The 14,731-nt window shown below is 34.4% G+C and overlaps 2 protein-coding genes across 7 annotated transcripts; both read left to right on the forward strand.

Annotated features, from left to right (window-relative positions):
* Positions 1-2,727: 2,727 nt before the first annotated feature.
* LOC127869104 (uncharacterized) lies at positions 2,728-6,776 on the forward strand. Of its 6 annotated transcripts, none has more exons than XM_052411427.1 (9): positions 2,728-2,853; positions 3,035-3,373; positions 3,682-3,801; positions 4,124-4,243; positions 4,525-4,662; positions 5,043-5,336; positions 5,670-5,963; positions 6,312-6,339; positions 6,532-6,776. In XM_052411427.1, exons 1-9 carry the CDS (start codon positions 2,799-2,801, stop codon positions 6,605-6,607), a joined length of 1,464 nt encoding a protein of 487 aa, XP_052267387.1. In that variant the 5' UTR covers positions 2,728-2,798; the 3' UTR covers positions 6,608-6,776. The 6 variants fall into 6 exon arrangements, with proteins under 6 accessions (XP_052267387.1, XP_052267390.1, XP_052267391.1 ...); XM_052411430.1 differs by having other exon boundaries at positions 3,035-3,139; XM_052411431.1 differs by having other exon boundaries at positions 3,035-3,123.
* A 2,764-nt stretch (positions 6,777-9,540) lies between these two features.
* LOC127870094 (uncharacterized) lies at positions 9,541-10,611 on the forward strand. Its single transcript, XM_052412755.1, has one exon. The coding sequence runs from the start codon at positions 9,541-9,543 to the stop codon at positions 10,609-10,611; it is 1,071 nt and encodes a 356-aa protein (XP_052268715.1).
* The last annotated feature ends 4,120 nt before the right edge of the window (positions 10,612-14,731 follow it).

Raw genomic sequence — 14,731 nt, forward strand, 5'->3', positions numbered from 1 at the left:
CTTTCTTTAATCTTCTATCTTCATTTTTAATCGACATTGCATATTTTAGAAGAATCGAGTTCACGAGTATGACGAAACGTTGTTATTAACGTTTGCTATTCGGCGGTTCTTTGTTTAATTTTTCTTTACAAGATTAGATTTCTGTTTAGCTCGACTGAGATATTGTGAGCTTTTGTGATCGCCTTTTGTCCGTCATCAATTTTAACCTTGTTAACACTCGAGAAGCCACATTTAGTGTCCAATATTCATGAAAGTTTGTCAGAAAATGTGTCCCAAAGTTATTTTGGACGAGTTCCAAACAGGTTCCGGTTGGTTGAAAAACATGGCCGCCAGGGGGCGGGGCAGTTCTTCTTAAATGACCATTGTAAAACATTTTTAACACTGCAGAAGTCACATTCATTGTCCAATCTTCATAAAAACTTGGTCAGAATATTTTATCTAATTATATCTTGAATGAGTTCGAATATTGTTCCGGCCTGTTAAAAAGCATGGGCGCTAAGGGGCGAGGCAATTTTCATAATATGTCTATAGTAAAACCTTGTTAATAGGTTGATTAATAGAAGTCACATTTTAGTCCAAATAAGTTTATCATCAAATGTGTCTCAATGATATCTTGGACGAGGTCGAAAATTATTCCGGTTCGTTGTAAAAAATTGGGACGTTTTTTTCTTAAATAACTATCATGGTAAAAACTTGTTAAAATTCTAGAAGTCACATTTATTGCTCAATCGTCATGAGACTTGTTCTTAACATTTGTCTAAATGGTGTCTGAGCTGAGTTTGCAAATGGATCCAGTTCGTTGAAAAAATGGTCGAGGGTGGCGGGGCAGTTTTACGGATACGGCTATAGTAAAACCTTGTTAACATTATAAAAGTACCTTTTATGGTCCAATATTCATGAAACTTGGTCAGAAGATTTGTTCTTATGATAGCTCGACTATGTTCGAAAATGGTTCCGGTCCGTTGAAAAACATGGCCGCCAGGAGGCGGGCAGTTTTCATTATATGGCTATACTAAATTTTTTAGGAGTCACATTTATAGTCTGATCTTCATGAAACTTTGTCAGAATATGTGTTCTAATGATAACTAGGCTGAGTTCTAAAATGGTAACGGTTCATCGAAAGTTGTAATGAGGCAGTTGGTGCACGATGATAATGATGATGGTGATGATGTTGTTGATGAAGATGATTATGATGATGATGATGATGCTGATGATGATGATGATGATGATGATACTGGTAATGGATTCAGAAACATTAACAACAACCCAAAATACCTAATAATTATTATTGCATTACTCGAATTAATCATTGCCATTACTTCAAATTGTTATAATTCTAATTAGTGGTAAAACCAGTAAAACAACAAGAATAGTTACATATGAATCTGACCTTTCATTCACATATCCTACTCTCTATAAAACGCATTTGTACCCGTGCTTGCTTTGTTGTAGCACAATAGTTTTTATTGCTGCCTACTTAAATAGTCATGTTGTGATTGTGTAACAGGCTTACAGCTCGATATACACTGGTCCCAATTAACTGAGTTCTCTCATCAAAGACCTTTGTCTTGATGTCAGATGGACACCATTGATAAGATAGACTGTTTATACAGTTTGCAGTCAGTTAGTAGTGTGTGTATAATTATCAAAGCTTTGTGATTTTAACAGGTTTCATTGTTTTTTTTCAATTGGACATATCATTTCAAGTTGAGTCTTAAAATTGTTCCGGTAGTTTAAAAAAAAAACTTTGTCCAAATGTCATCAATTGGGTAATACAAAAACAACAATTAATCTCATTTTTAAGACGCAAAAAAACTGTTTGGTTAAATAGCTAAGTTGTTTTGGCATTTTTTTTGCGAAAATAATGTATTTATGCTATTGATTGTTGTGCATTTAAATTACCTATATTTTGACAGTTGTTTTGATATGATAAATTTTCAAATGTCTTGTGAGTATTTACTTATATATTTGAACATATGTTTACACATTTTTCTAATACGATATTGCGGTGGTTTATATGTTTATATGTTCTCCTCCTAAGTTATTGCCTAAGTTCAATTAAACTTTGAAATAAAACACGGCGTGAAAAAGCCGGGATGTATAACTTTCCCTTTGTAGTAAGCATAACACATACATTTACATTGCGCCTAATCTATTTGACATGGGGTCGCTGAAACCACCATAATCTTAGTAAAAGTATGCCTACGATATATTTTAAGACAAACTCGAACAATTTATTCATTTGACAAAATAAACAAAACAATGTCGCTGTATATCTTAAGGTTTATTCATTTATCTGACACAAACTTATTCAATTATTCTTAAGATTTTGATTACAACATCGACAACGAAGACGATGAAAACGACGGTGGTGATTTTTTTTTCTGTTGGTGGTGGTTACATAGATGGTGATGGTTATGGTATTGATGTTCCTGCTACTCTTTTTGTAATGCTGATACAACTGATGATGATGATGATATTAATATTGGTGGTGATGATGCCGGCTGTGAGAAGCGGGAAGCAGAAAAATATTCAGACCATACCATCGGTCGGGAACAAAGACTTCTATGCAGATATAATGTTATGATTGGTTTGCCAACACATACAATATTCATAGACAGAATCATTTTTACTTTCGATTAACACACCACAAACACTTGATGTATTTAATTGTTTGCATTGAATAAAATTCCTGTTCGAGTCAATACGAACATGTACAACCTTATTGTACGAGCTGAACTGCTGTTTGCATCAAGGTTAATACACATTTTGCTTCAATTCAAGAGATAAATTCAGTAATGAAAACGAATATTATATTTGGCATAACATGTGCTTTGATATTTGGAAGTGGATGTAAGTAAACTATGTTCATTTTTGTTAAATATTATAATTTTTATTTAAGTTGTTCTTTCAATAAAATACCGTTTTAATTTTCGCTACACAAGTATTGCACTTTTTTTCTACGTTGTATTCAAATAAGTATAAATAACTTGAGTAAATCTCATAACATGTTTGCAAAAATTGACATTTTCAGTTGCAGAAGATATACAGATTGGAATCCGAAAGATGAACCCCAGTTCGTTAGAGATAACCTGCTTTGGTTATGCTCAAACAGTAGCGATGGTAAAGATTTTCAGAGGTCAGATAAGTTTTACAAGTGTGATAAAAATAATCATTTATAACGGCAAATGCGACGTATTGATCGTAACGTCTGATTTAGAAATACAATGCATATGCATGTCTGAACAAAGCGTTGTCTGCAATGTGTCTGGCTCAAGTTTCAACTCTGAAGACAAGTGGAAATGTGCAGCCATCAACTATCAAGACTCCAATCCTAAATACAGTAGAATAATAAGCATGTCTAGCTTAAATGGTAATATATGTTGGGATTTATTTGTAGCATTAGTATTTGTTTAATTGTTTTTGTTGACGGTGCAATGACATTATACGCACATGCCTTATGTATGATGTACAATTTTATAAAGATACTCACTGTATACAATTTTTATTGATTCAACAGATTGTAAGAGCATATACAGCTTTGATACATATTTTTCACGTCTTTTAAGTCTCATAATTCATATTTTCAAGTGCCTCAAAGAAATTTATTGTTAAATATTATGTTTTCAATCAGCTGTCTTTAAAGATATGTTATACACAACTCTTTGATTTTTTATCAAGGAAATAACACAGATGGACAAGTGTCAACAATGCTATCTTTTTTGACCAAGTTGCAAAAGTCTACAATCTCGACAGATGCCAAATTAGTGTTTAATACAACATATGCCCATGATGAAACAGGTAAAAAACTGCTGCATGCCTAGAGCATTCATGTTTACTATTTTAACGTAACTACATTTAAAGCCATAAGTCTGCAGTTGTCATATAGCAAATGATTCGATTAGATTATATGAATACAATATAATTGCCTCATAATAATATAAAATTATCAACTGTCTTTATTAAGACTTGTCTTCATGTTTTATATATTGTAATATTTAAGAGTACTCATTTCGTATTAGGAAAAACATGTTTATATGCCGCTAAGGATAACATTTTTTTCATAAATTAGTTTAGGTTATTAATTAGCTATCGCATTTTCATTTGTACATTTACTCCTAAGACAGTAGTGATTCAACTGAAGGAAAAGACGTTTCTAAACCAACTATTTACGCAAACACAACAGTAATTTTCATCAATAAGGCCGCAAACTCCGACCTAACCACTGTCTTTAGTGAAGTAGGTGAGTATCGTGAAACTGTTTTTGTGGAACATAAAAAAATGACATCACAATATATCTTTGTTCGTTAATAAAATGTTGTTGTTTTTTAAATAAATAAATAGGTCGAGTTTTCGGCGCTTGTGAATTATATAATTTGAGAGTATTAATTGGCTACATCAAATATGATTGGTATTTCATATCACCTTAAGTACCATGTGGATATAATATATGTTACACATTATTATGGTCTCTTAATAATATGTCGTGTTTCTTTAGTACATGGAGTATCCTCTTATTTTCAGGCACATTTGTGACTGCTGGTTTGTTACCAAATACATTTAGTGAACCTTTCATCATCTTATTAGCTACCTGTGGATGTTTGATTACATTACTTGTTGCTGGTTTAATTTGCTCTCTCTTGAAACGTATCCGTAACATAGGTATGATACCATTAATGCAACTAGGCGCGTGTATGTGTAGTCACTAGTCAGTTTCATACCGCTTGTAATACAAAGTGCTTACAAAAACACCCTGTTATTTTTGTACCGAATAACAATATAACTACAAAAAACTCGTGTGTACAGTATCATTTATATTTGTGACTATTACTTTCTTTTTTTCAATTGTTATGTGTTCCAAGGCGGTGAACCTAATTTAATAAACGGTTATGTGTTTTGTTTTGTGTCAAAATTTATGGAATTATGAATAACTGCCTTTAAATTTGACACAAGATTCGCCATTAAGTGATGATAAACATGACACACTGCGTATGCATCAGGACAAACTAGAGTGTATAAACTGCAATATGATTTTAACTCAGGACCAGACCTTCCGCCGTCGATTGAGAATAATTACCTTACTCCATTTGGAGAAAACCCGCGAACTTCCCAATACGTGTTTGGAAGAGAGGCAAGTGATCAGCATGACAACGTTGCACTACGACAGATTGACAATATCGATTCCAGAGTACAAGGGGTTATCCCTGCCCGCATTGTGCTTGTCGACAAAGAAAGCCGAAATGAGGACGAAATAGATAGTGCGAACAATTACGATTCCATTTCTGACACGACTCCTGAGCCTGAGATGCCTTATGCCGAGATACCGACACAGGGTGGTAAGGACGCATCTAAATTCTGTAATGTGATATGATATTTAAAACGACATTTATTAGCAATGTAACTACGAAGAAAACAATCTAAAATTCGTGTGTACAGTATCATTTATATTTGTGACTTATACTCTTTTTCCAGTTTGTATAAGTTCCAAAGCGGTGAACCTAATTTAATAAACGGTTATGTGTTTAATCTTGTGTCAGATTTTATGGAATTATGAATTACTGCCTATAAATATGACACACGATTCGCCATTAAGTGATGATAAAAATAGCACACTGCGTATACATCAGTACATACTAGAGTGAATAAACTACAATATGATTTTAACTCAGGACCACCCCTTCCGCCGGTAATTGAGAATAATTACCTTATTCCACTTGGAGAAAACCCACGAACTTCCCAATACGTGTTGGGAAGAGAGGCAAGCGATCAGCGTGACAACGTTGCACTACGACAAATAGACAATATCGCTTTTAGCTTACACAGGGTTATCCCTGCCCGCATTGTGCTTGTCGACAAAGAAAGCCGAACTGAGAACGAAATAGATGGTGCGAACAATTACGATTCCATTTCTGACACGACTCCTGAGCCTGAGATGCCTTACGCCGAGATACCGACACAGGGTGGTAAGGACGCATCTAAATTATGTAATTTGATGTGATATTTAAAACGACATGCATTAGCTAGTAATTTCATGTTCAGTTTGACCTAGTTTAGATTAAACCAATAAAAAATATGAACACTTTCCTTTATGTTATTAATAGGAATTATGAAACAGAAAATGTAATATCGAATTACACAAAACTTGTATACAAACATATATATGATATTAATCTTAATACATAATGTTTGTAAATAATGCATATTTATTGAAGACAAAAATGAAAACATGCTGTCGTATTTAAATTAATTTCATAAACGTTGACTGTCAATATTTCTCTTCGTATTTGATATTGTGGCTGTTGGCATTTCAGATGGAGAAGAAGAAATAGAATATCAAGGGTAGGTTTCGCACGATAGTTATTCGCTTATTTTGAATTAAACGAGTTTTGCTTTAATTGCATAGTACAAAAATCTTGCAAAATATTTATTATTTTTCACAATGGTATTAAAGACTTAATTCATGGTAACATACCTTTTGCTACCGCTTTGTTTGATAAAAATACCAATTGTGTGTTAACAATTACATTTCAGTGAGATGCAGACGCACTATGAAAGTTTACCTCGATCAAGTAGTGATGCTTTTGCGCAGGGAAGAACATGGCCATAGCCCTATGAAACAAGTTGTTGTATTTTATGGTAACATGTTAGATGGCTAAATTCAACACTATCATAACTAACAATAAAAACAACCTTTAGGTAAATGAGTAGTATTTCAGTATATACTTTTTGTCACATCAGATAATTGTCTTGACATGTAATAAAACATTTTATGATGACGTTGTATACTGTTGTGAATAATTTTTCTTTTGCCATTTGGACAAGTGTTGTTACGTTTTAGAAGGATTCGATGTCCTTATTCACCTTATATTGCATACTTTTAGGCACGATACAATTACCTTAAAAAAGGACTCTAAATCCCTATGCTTTGCGGTATTTTTATTGTTATTTTGTTGTTTTGGCAGCCTTTTTCTCTTGACAAAGACTACGTAATTCGTGTTGAGTTTATTATGCAAGCACTGGCTTTTGTTTCTTCTTTTTGGTACATTGTAAATGTATGTATCTTTCCTACACATGTTTTCAGTATTTTAAAACTCATCGCGTTTCCTTTATAAACATCAACGTGCGAACTGAAAATAAGCACGGTGTCGTTAATTTCATTCATAGCACAACTTTATCCCAGCATTGACCAATAACTATTATACCATAAAAGGGTATAAGAGCACATGTTCTCAGACTATAACGATTGTTCCGCCAAGTAATTGCGTTTTTTGTGAAATGTAGTCTTTGTATTGCGCTTGTATCGTACTTTAATATAGTAAACATACGGATTGTATATGTTGGCATAAACAAACATATATAATATAATGAGGAATTTTTCCGTGGAAACAAATAAATTTTTATATTTGATAATAAGCATCATCTAGTGGTTCTCTAAAAATTGTATTTTAATTATGCCCCATGGGGTCAAACTGGACATGTCCACGGTCGTCCGTTTTCCTCAGCCTTATATTGGAATAATATTCGTCTAAACCGCTTAGCTCATTGCGTTCATATTTGGCATGTGATATTTCATCAAGAGATCATCGAACACGTTTCTTTTAAAATGTGTACATTGAGCCAACTTTGACTTCGCCCAAGGGTAACTAGATTTAAAATAATATGATCATGGCCAGAGGTGTAAATATTTGTCGGTGACATCATATGGTGGTCCTCTAGTTAGTGTGTTCAATTTATTCTCTGGTTATCATAAGAAGCGCAAAATCAGGGGCATCGAGTATTTCACCTCTGAGCTACAGTTTCTCCATTGAGATTTCAATGATCGGCAGTGTTATCTTGTTGATATCAGAAAGACAGATATCGTTTAGTGAAGACGCAAGAAACTCTAACACGTGTATATAGACACTGATCTGACGAAAACATGCACACTATGTAGAGAAAAATTACCACGGCAAAAACTATGTTTAACGTTCGGATTACCAGGCAAAATTGTAGACGTGTTTTTAAACTTTATACTATTTGTTATTTATATTATGTAAGGATTGTTTTTCATCACCAATCTAAGATGCGTACATCGGGTGCATGTTATATCAATAAAATCGCCTTTGGGTCGTTATATATTGTCCTGACCATATATTTTTCCTCGTTGCAAAACAGTAATGGCTAAATGTCATCTTAACAAATATCAATGAGTAATTTTTAGACAAGTTTTTTGATATAAAGTTTTAACACATATAATTTAAGTGATCTTTTAGTGCGACATTTAAGTTATCGCTTGTTGATGATACGGCATTTATCATGTTTCTTTAAGTGGGATGTTCATAATTGTACTTCATATAAGAGTGTTATCGTGTTACACGTGTTCTGATTCGTCTTTTAAGAAATACAACATTTGTAATAACTATACGGACACGTTATGTTGACCTTGAGTTTGGGTTTTTGTTTTTGACTTTAAAATACATTTTGAAATGTGTAGAAATATTTCTGCTTGTTCGATATATAGACAAGAAATTAACGCTTGGGTTTTGATTCGTTATGATGATCATTCGCTTCAATGTTAAACATTAGGGCCGTACTCAGGACTTTATGACTGGGGGGCCAACTGGGGAAGGTGCATTGGGGGTTTTCCTACCTATTTTTAAATTGCACTTTTCAAGGTGAATGTTAATGCATAAAAAAACTTATTTTGTAATATAAATTTATGGAATATAACAAGTAAGTCAGCATCTTTCTGAAATTCACACCGTTATTAAGAAATGTATCATAAAGTATGACTGACATATAACCATAATACTGGTTTCTTCTTGAATTCAAACCCCTCTAAAGTTTCAAAGTAAATTCCGTATAAAATGTTTATCACCTACTTCACAGGTTTACTTTCACCATCATCAACACAGATAAACCATCACAATCGTCTACATCTACGACATTAGATTGGACCTTGATAATTTTTGCAATAATAACTGTTTTTCGTAGTTTCTTTACGGAACTATTTAAGATATTGAGCTGGTTTTTTGTATGTAAGGGTACCTACATGACCAATAGAAAAATTTAAAATTCGTTCCGGCACTTTGATATTCTGCAAAATTATGGGCCTTAGACTTAAAATTTCTATATTATAACCATTTTCCCGAGGGTTATTTGAAACTATTTCTATCGTGCGAGGCTTAGAAAACAAAAGCACGAGCCTTTGCGAGTGCTGTAAAGGCTCGTGCTGTAAAGGCTCGTGCTTTTTCGTTTTCGTGCCGAGAGTGATTAACCTGATCTATAATCAACACTAATCTATTATTCTATTTATCCCACTTTTTATTCAGTAAACCTTCTCATTAAAACTAAATTAGTTAAACTGAATAATTTCGCTGGATTTATGACGTCATTTTGTCAAACAAATGACGTCGTTTCGTGCCGTGGTTTTTTGCAGAAATTTTATCAAAGGGGCTTTAATTCGCTGTAAAAGTGGGATAAGTATGCTTTAAATCTATCAAAATGTATTTAATGTTTTCGCTTTATTTTTAGGCCGGTCTTTCAATTGATATTTCAGAAATGCCTAAAAAGTATGTCCATACAAAGAGAGGCAACACTATGAGGTATAGTGTTTCCGATATCCAGAATGCTGTTGATGCTGTCCAATCTAAACAATTTAGCATAAGGAAGGCCAGTGAAACGTTTGCGGTGTCCAAATCTACCATAGCGGACAGGATAACGGGGAAACATGCTGTATCTGTTACTCACGGCAGACCACCAGCATTAGACCCAGCCCTAGAAATGAAAATTGTAAATGCAGTAAAAAGATCGGCACAGCTTGGAATTGGTCTCAGTCGGAAACAGATCATACTAAGGGCTAATGTCCTCTGTCAGCGGACAAAGATCCAATCGAGCTATAGTAAATTCCACGCAGGGAAGGACTGGTGGAAGGGTGTGTGTAACCGGCACAAAGAGCTAGTGGTGAGGACACCTGAGAAGTTAGCTTCAACAAGATCAAGAATGGTGAATAACGAAGTTATCGGAAAGTGCTTCGATGATCTTGAAAAGGTTGTTTTTGATCTAAACTTATATGAACATCCAGAAAGAATATGGAACGCCGACGAAACCGGGTTCAACTTCGAGCATAAACCAGTGAAGATCGTAGCGGAGAAAGGACAGAGAAGAGTGTTCAGTAAGACCTCCAATCGATCTACAAACATTACAGCTATGGCCTGCGTTAATGGTACAGGTCAAGCCATGCCGCCCCTTCTTATAGCAAAAGGAAAAACCCAGAGATGTCTGCACTCTTTCAATACAACTGCTGGTCCCCGTGACACTGTATGGACCTATCAAAAGAATGGTTGGATGACAGAAAACATTGGTGAAACCTGGTTCAATGACGTTTTCCTTAGGAAATGTGGACCAGAACGTCCTCAACTTCTGATTATTGATTGTCATTCCAGCCACGAGTCACTATCCATCATTGAAAGGGCCATTGAGGAAAAAATCACGCTCCTCACATTTCCTCCCTATTGCACGCATTATCTCCAGCCTCTGGACAGATCAGTTTTCGGGCCTCTCAAGCGCGCCTACAATGAAGCATGTTCGTCCTTCATGCAAGACAACGCACTTCACCTGGTCAACAAGTGATCTTTTCCGGCGCTGTTGAAAGCTGCATGGGAACAAAGTGTCACCGTGTCCAACATCATTGGGGGGTTTCGAGCATGTGGTATCGTACCCCTGAACAGACATGCCGTACCAATCACAGCATTTGACCCAAGTAAGCCGACCGACGTCAGAATTGACCAACAAAACCCCCAAACTCCAAGTCAGATGCCTCTCATTCAATTCATGCTGAGCCCACGTCTTCCGCATCTCAACGTTCATTGATTCGAAGTCAGGCACAGCCCAATGCTCACAATGAAGAAACTTTATTAGCAACCCCATTGAGCTCTGAACCTGTCACTGACACGTCTTCCACATCTACATCTCAAACTTCGTTGATTGGAGGTCAGGCACAATCCATTGCTCACTATGAAGAATCATTGATAGCAACCCCATTGAGCTCTGAGCCTGTCATTGACATAAGTGGTCCTGAACAATTGCTTGATTTGATGTCAAGTCATTCATTTGTGCAAGAATTGGGCTACCTCGAGCATGATAATGAATGGATATCGGTGAGCAACTCATCTGTCGATACTTCGTATCAAGTGGAAGTCGTTGACCAGTTATTTACCACCGAAACATGTAGTAAGTAGACCAGCAACATCAGGGAAGAAGTCAACCGGTCATAAACTGCTTACAAGTCTCGAAATATTAGAAGAAAAGAAGCAACAGCAGGCTAGAAAGACCGAGAAAGAGTTAAAGGCCAAAATAAGAAATGCTTCCAAAGAAAATAAGACAGCTGCTAAGCAAAACACAGGAGCACCAAAAGCCTCTATCAAATCTGCGAAGGCACAAACAGAGAAGGACATCGACACCGACATATAAACATGTTATATCTCACCCGTCATTGTTTTTCCCTTTTATAGCTATTTCGGTTAGTTTTAGTTAATAGCGTTAACATTAGAAACGTTTAGTGTAAAGGAACAGATTTCATTTCTTAACTAAACCTTGTATTGTTAAATTTATTAATAAGTTAACGAAACAAACATGGAATTATTAATTGTATTTGATTGTGTTTGACATGAAAAAAATAAACCTGATAAATTCCAAGATGTTAAGAGGATAACGGTACGTGTTTTTTTTTCTTTTATAAAATGATTTATACGGGCAAAAGCCCGCAAAGCGGGCGTTGACCGTTAATACATATGGGAATTTAGACATTAAATTACATAAGAATATCACATATGGATGCGTCTAAAAAAAATTGCCACGCGACATATATTTTCGCGATGCTATTAATGAACTTGAACAAATCAAAAACACTTTGACATATGCTTAATCACATGTAAATACATACCTCAGGAAAAGTTATATCAATGACATCATAATTGTGAAGCGAATCGCACTCAATATTCTCGCATGAGTTGTTTTTCTTCGCAACCGTTCCAGAATCAAGTCATTACTGAATTATCTCCCCTGAATGCTCTCCTTCATTGGGTATAAGCCGAAGACTGGTTCACTACATATAGTGACAGTCTTTACCAAACACAATTTAGGGGAACATAACCCGTCTTTAATATATTGCCGAATCTCAGATTTCTGTCGAATTTATTTTCTTTGATCTTTTCGATATCTTATTGTTATTATTATCCTGACAAATCATAAACGCTTGTTAAAAAATTATTTGTTTTAAACATTATAGTTGGCATCTCTATTCTTCCAGTATTCTCGCGGTATTTCAATAACGACACCCTACTGTTTATTTGTCAGAATTTGTGACGCATTTTCCATTCGCTCTTTGAAAGAAGTTTTACGTGTGATCATGAGGAATATTTTGGTAAGTTGTCGTTGTTATACACCAGAAACACATTTATTCACAAAATTTAAAGATATTCCGATCTAACTTTTTAGTCTTTTAGCTTTAATTTTTAACGCATTTACACCTCGTCTGCTCGCACTTTACCGATATCCCGAAAGGTTACATATCACTAAAATTAGTTTAGGCCTAAAACCACAAAATCCGATACCGTTGGATTTTCGTACGTAAAAATCTTCCAGATTCGAAATCAACAAAAAACAAGACATTTATAAATTGTCTGCATTATTGATCAAATCTTAAGATATTTGTTGATTTTCCGTTTTTAGAAGCTGTTCTGCCAAGGCAAGAGCTGGGCATCATACAAGCCATTCTATCCAGCAAAACTGACAGTTTTGGTTTACAGAAATCAACAAAGGAGGGATTCCTGAACTATCAAAATTTCCAAGCTATACACACAGTTATTATGTGGTGATCTTTATTGGTTCTGTTTGTTTACTTGGATGGAACATGTGTGAACTTTTATAGAACTTTGAAAAGTCTATATATGTCTATCTATAAACAAAAATCAGCTATGGTATAATAAGATGAGATGTGCAAACAATGTCAAAGGGTTGATAAATTAACAATTTGAAGGCAATTATGCTGAAAAATATGAAAGTTCCCATGCAAATTTTGTCTGTATATCGACAAGTGTCTGCCGATAATTGTCAAACTAGTTATACAAAACTTACCACAAGTATGTTAAAGCACTAAGTACCTGTGATCATTTTTAGTAAGATAGTGTAATTCTAAACAGAAGCAAATAGCTTGTTTTGTAAATGCATAATGCAATTAATATGATTTCCGTTCTATTGTGTAATTAATAAATTGGTTGTTACTTGTTAATCCATGATAAATGTCTTATGGCTAGTACAAAACCAGCAATGTTAATTTTGTAAAAGGTAATACCAGGGGTTCCACTGGCCCAAAAAAAGTTGTCGCCACTTTTTCGGGGCGCGAAACTGTCAGTTATTCCAACCTTATTAATTATGACAAACGTCTAAGAAACCTTACAACATCAATGTCATTGACTATATTATTACTTTTAAAAGTATGTAAATACATAAATAATAATAAGTAACTTCAAACGTCTTAATAAGCTTTATTTATACATAAAAACATTGGTTTGCACGTGATAAGCAATCACATATAACCAAACTTATCTAATAATGTTAACATCAATGGAACAGTATGCTGCATACATTTTTTATAAAAATTTATTTAAACATACAATCACACAAATGTACATCATCTGGAAGGGAAAAAAATCAAACCTCAATAAATAAAGCCTCTCAATTTAATTGTTAAACAGTTACATTTCAGAAAATAAAACATCTAAATTTAATTGTTGAACAGTTACATTTGGTCATTTGGCTAATATGATGCACATAAACTGAAAGGGAAAAAAATGATACAGATCTGAACGACAAACATCTCAATTTAAATTAACACCGCCTTATATATGGTTATAATCATTGATCTTTGTGGCAGTTTGTCCTAAGTGTTACATACTTGAGTGTTCTTTATCATAAAAGAACCGTTAATCCGATAATAACCCCCATAAAACTTGACAATAGCAGTAAAAACACAGACTGTAACACGTTCACGCTTCCGTGATTTCAGTGCACTCTGCACTGTAGGTCGCTTACATCGTCGTAAATCAATATTTACAACTGACAAACGCTGGCCGCTTATGCTCGGTCGCGTGCTTTTCGACTTGAAGTACATTTTCGGATAGGATTTTACCGATTTTTTGAAATTCGCCACTTTAAAAAATTGGAGCCACTTAAAAAAATGAGCGCCATTTGGCGCCAATGGCGATCGACAGCGGAAACCCTGAATACAATAACACCACTTTGTAATTTCACATACATAAATATTCTTGAAATGTAGGTTGATGACAGTGTTTTAGTTTTACTTATTTTGTAACTATTATTTTATGTGCAAATAAATGATGTGAAGTGTTTTGTATCTCCACACAATACCACATACCTTTTTATATAATGTACTGTGTTATTTGAATGTTTAAATAAAAAAATAAGGGATGATGCATTCTAATATTTGCATTCAAATTGTAACTATAGAGCTAAGTGTATGCAGTTTAGACTGTAATTTTAGAATTGCTACAAAATGGCTAGTTTTTTAGTGGCGACAAAATTTAAACAATTCAACAATAGTTTGCGAAAGAAAATAAGAAACCTGCAAGATACCTGTGTTTATTAAATATTTTAATTGCGAAACAAGTATGTTGTTATGCTGTTACACATAATAATACATTGATAATAAATAAGAAGACAATTAGTGGTG

Source organism: Dreissena polymorpha, chromosome 2 (assembly GCF_020536995.1).
Source record: "Dreissena polymorpha isolate Duluth1 chromosome 2, UMN_Dpol_1.0, whole genome shotgun sequence".
Classification (NCBI taxonomy): Eukaryota; Metazoa; Mollusca; class Bivalvia; order Myida; family Dreissenidae; genus Dreissena; species Dreissena polymorpha.

Coding starts and splice junctions, on each gene's coding strand:
- LOC127869104 (XM_052411427.1), top strand. CDS start 2,799: ATGAAAACGAATATTATATTTGGCATAACATGTGCTTTGATATTTGGA. Junction 3,802..4,123: donor ATATGCCCATGATGAAACAG/GTAAAAAACTGC, acceptor TTTACTCCTAAG/ACAGTAGTGATTCAACTGAA. Junction 4,663..5,042: donor GAAACGTATCCGTAACATAG/GTATGATACCAT, acceptor ATTTTAACTCAG/GACCAGACCTTCCGCCGTCG.
- LOC127870094 (XM_052412755.1), top strand. CDS start 9,541: ATGCCTAAAAAGTATGTCCATACAAAGAGAGGCAACACTATGAGGTAT.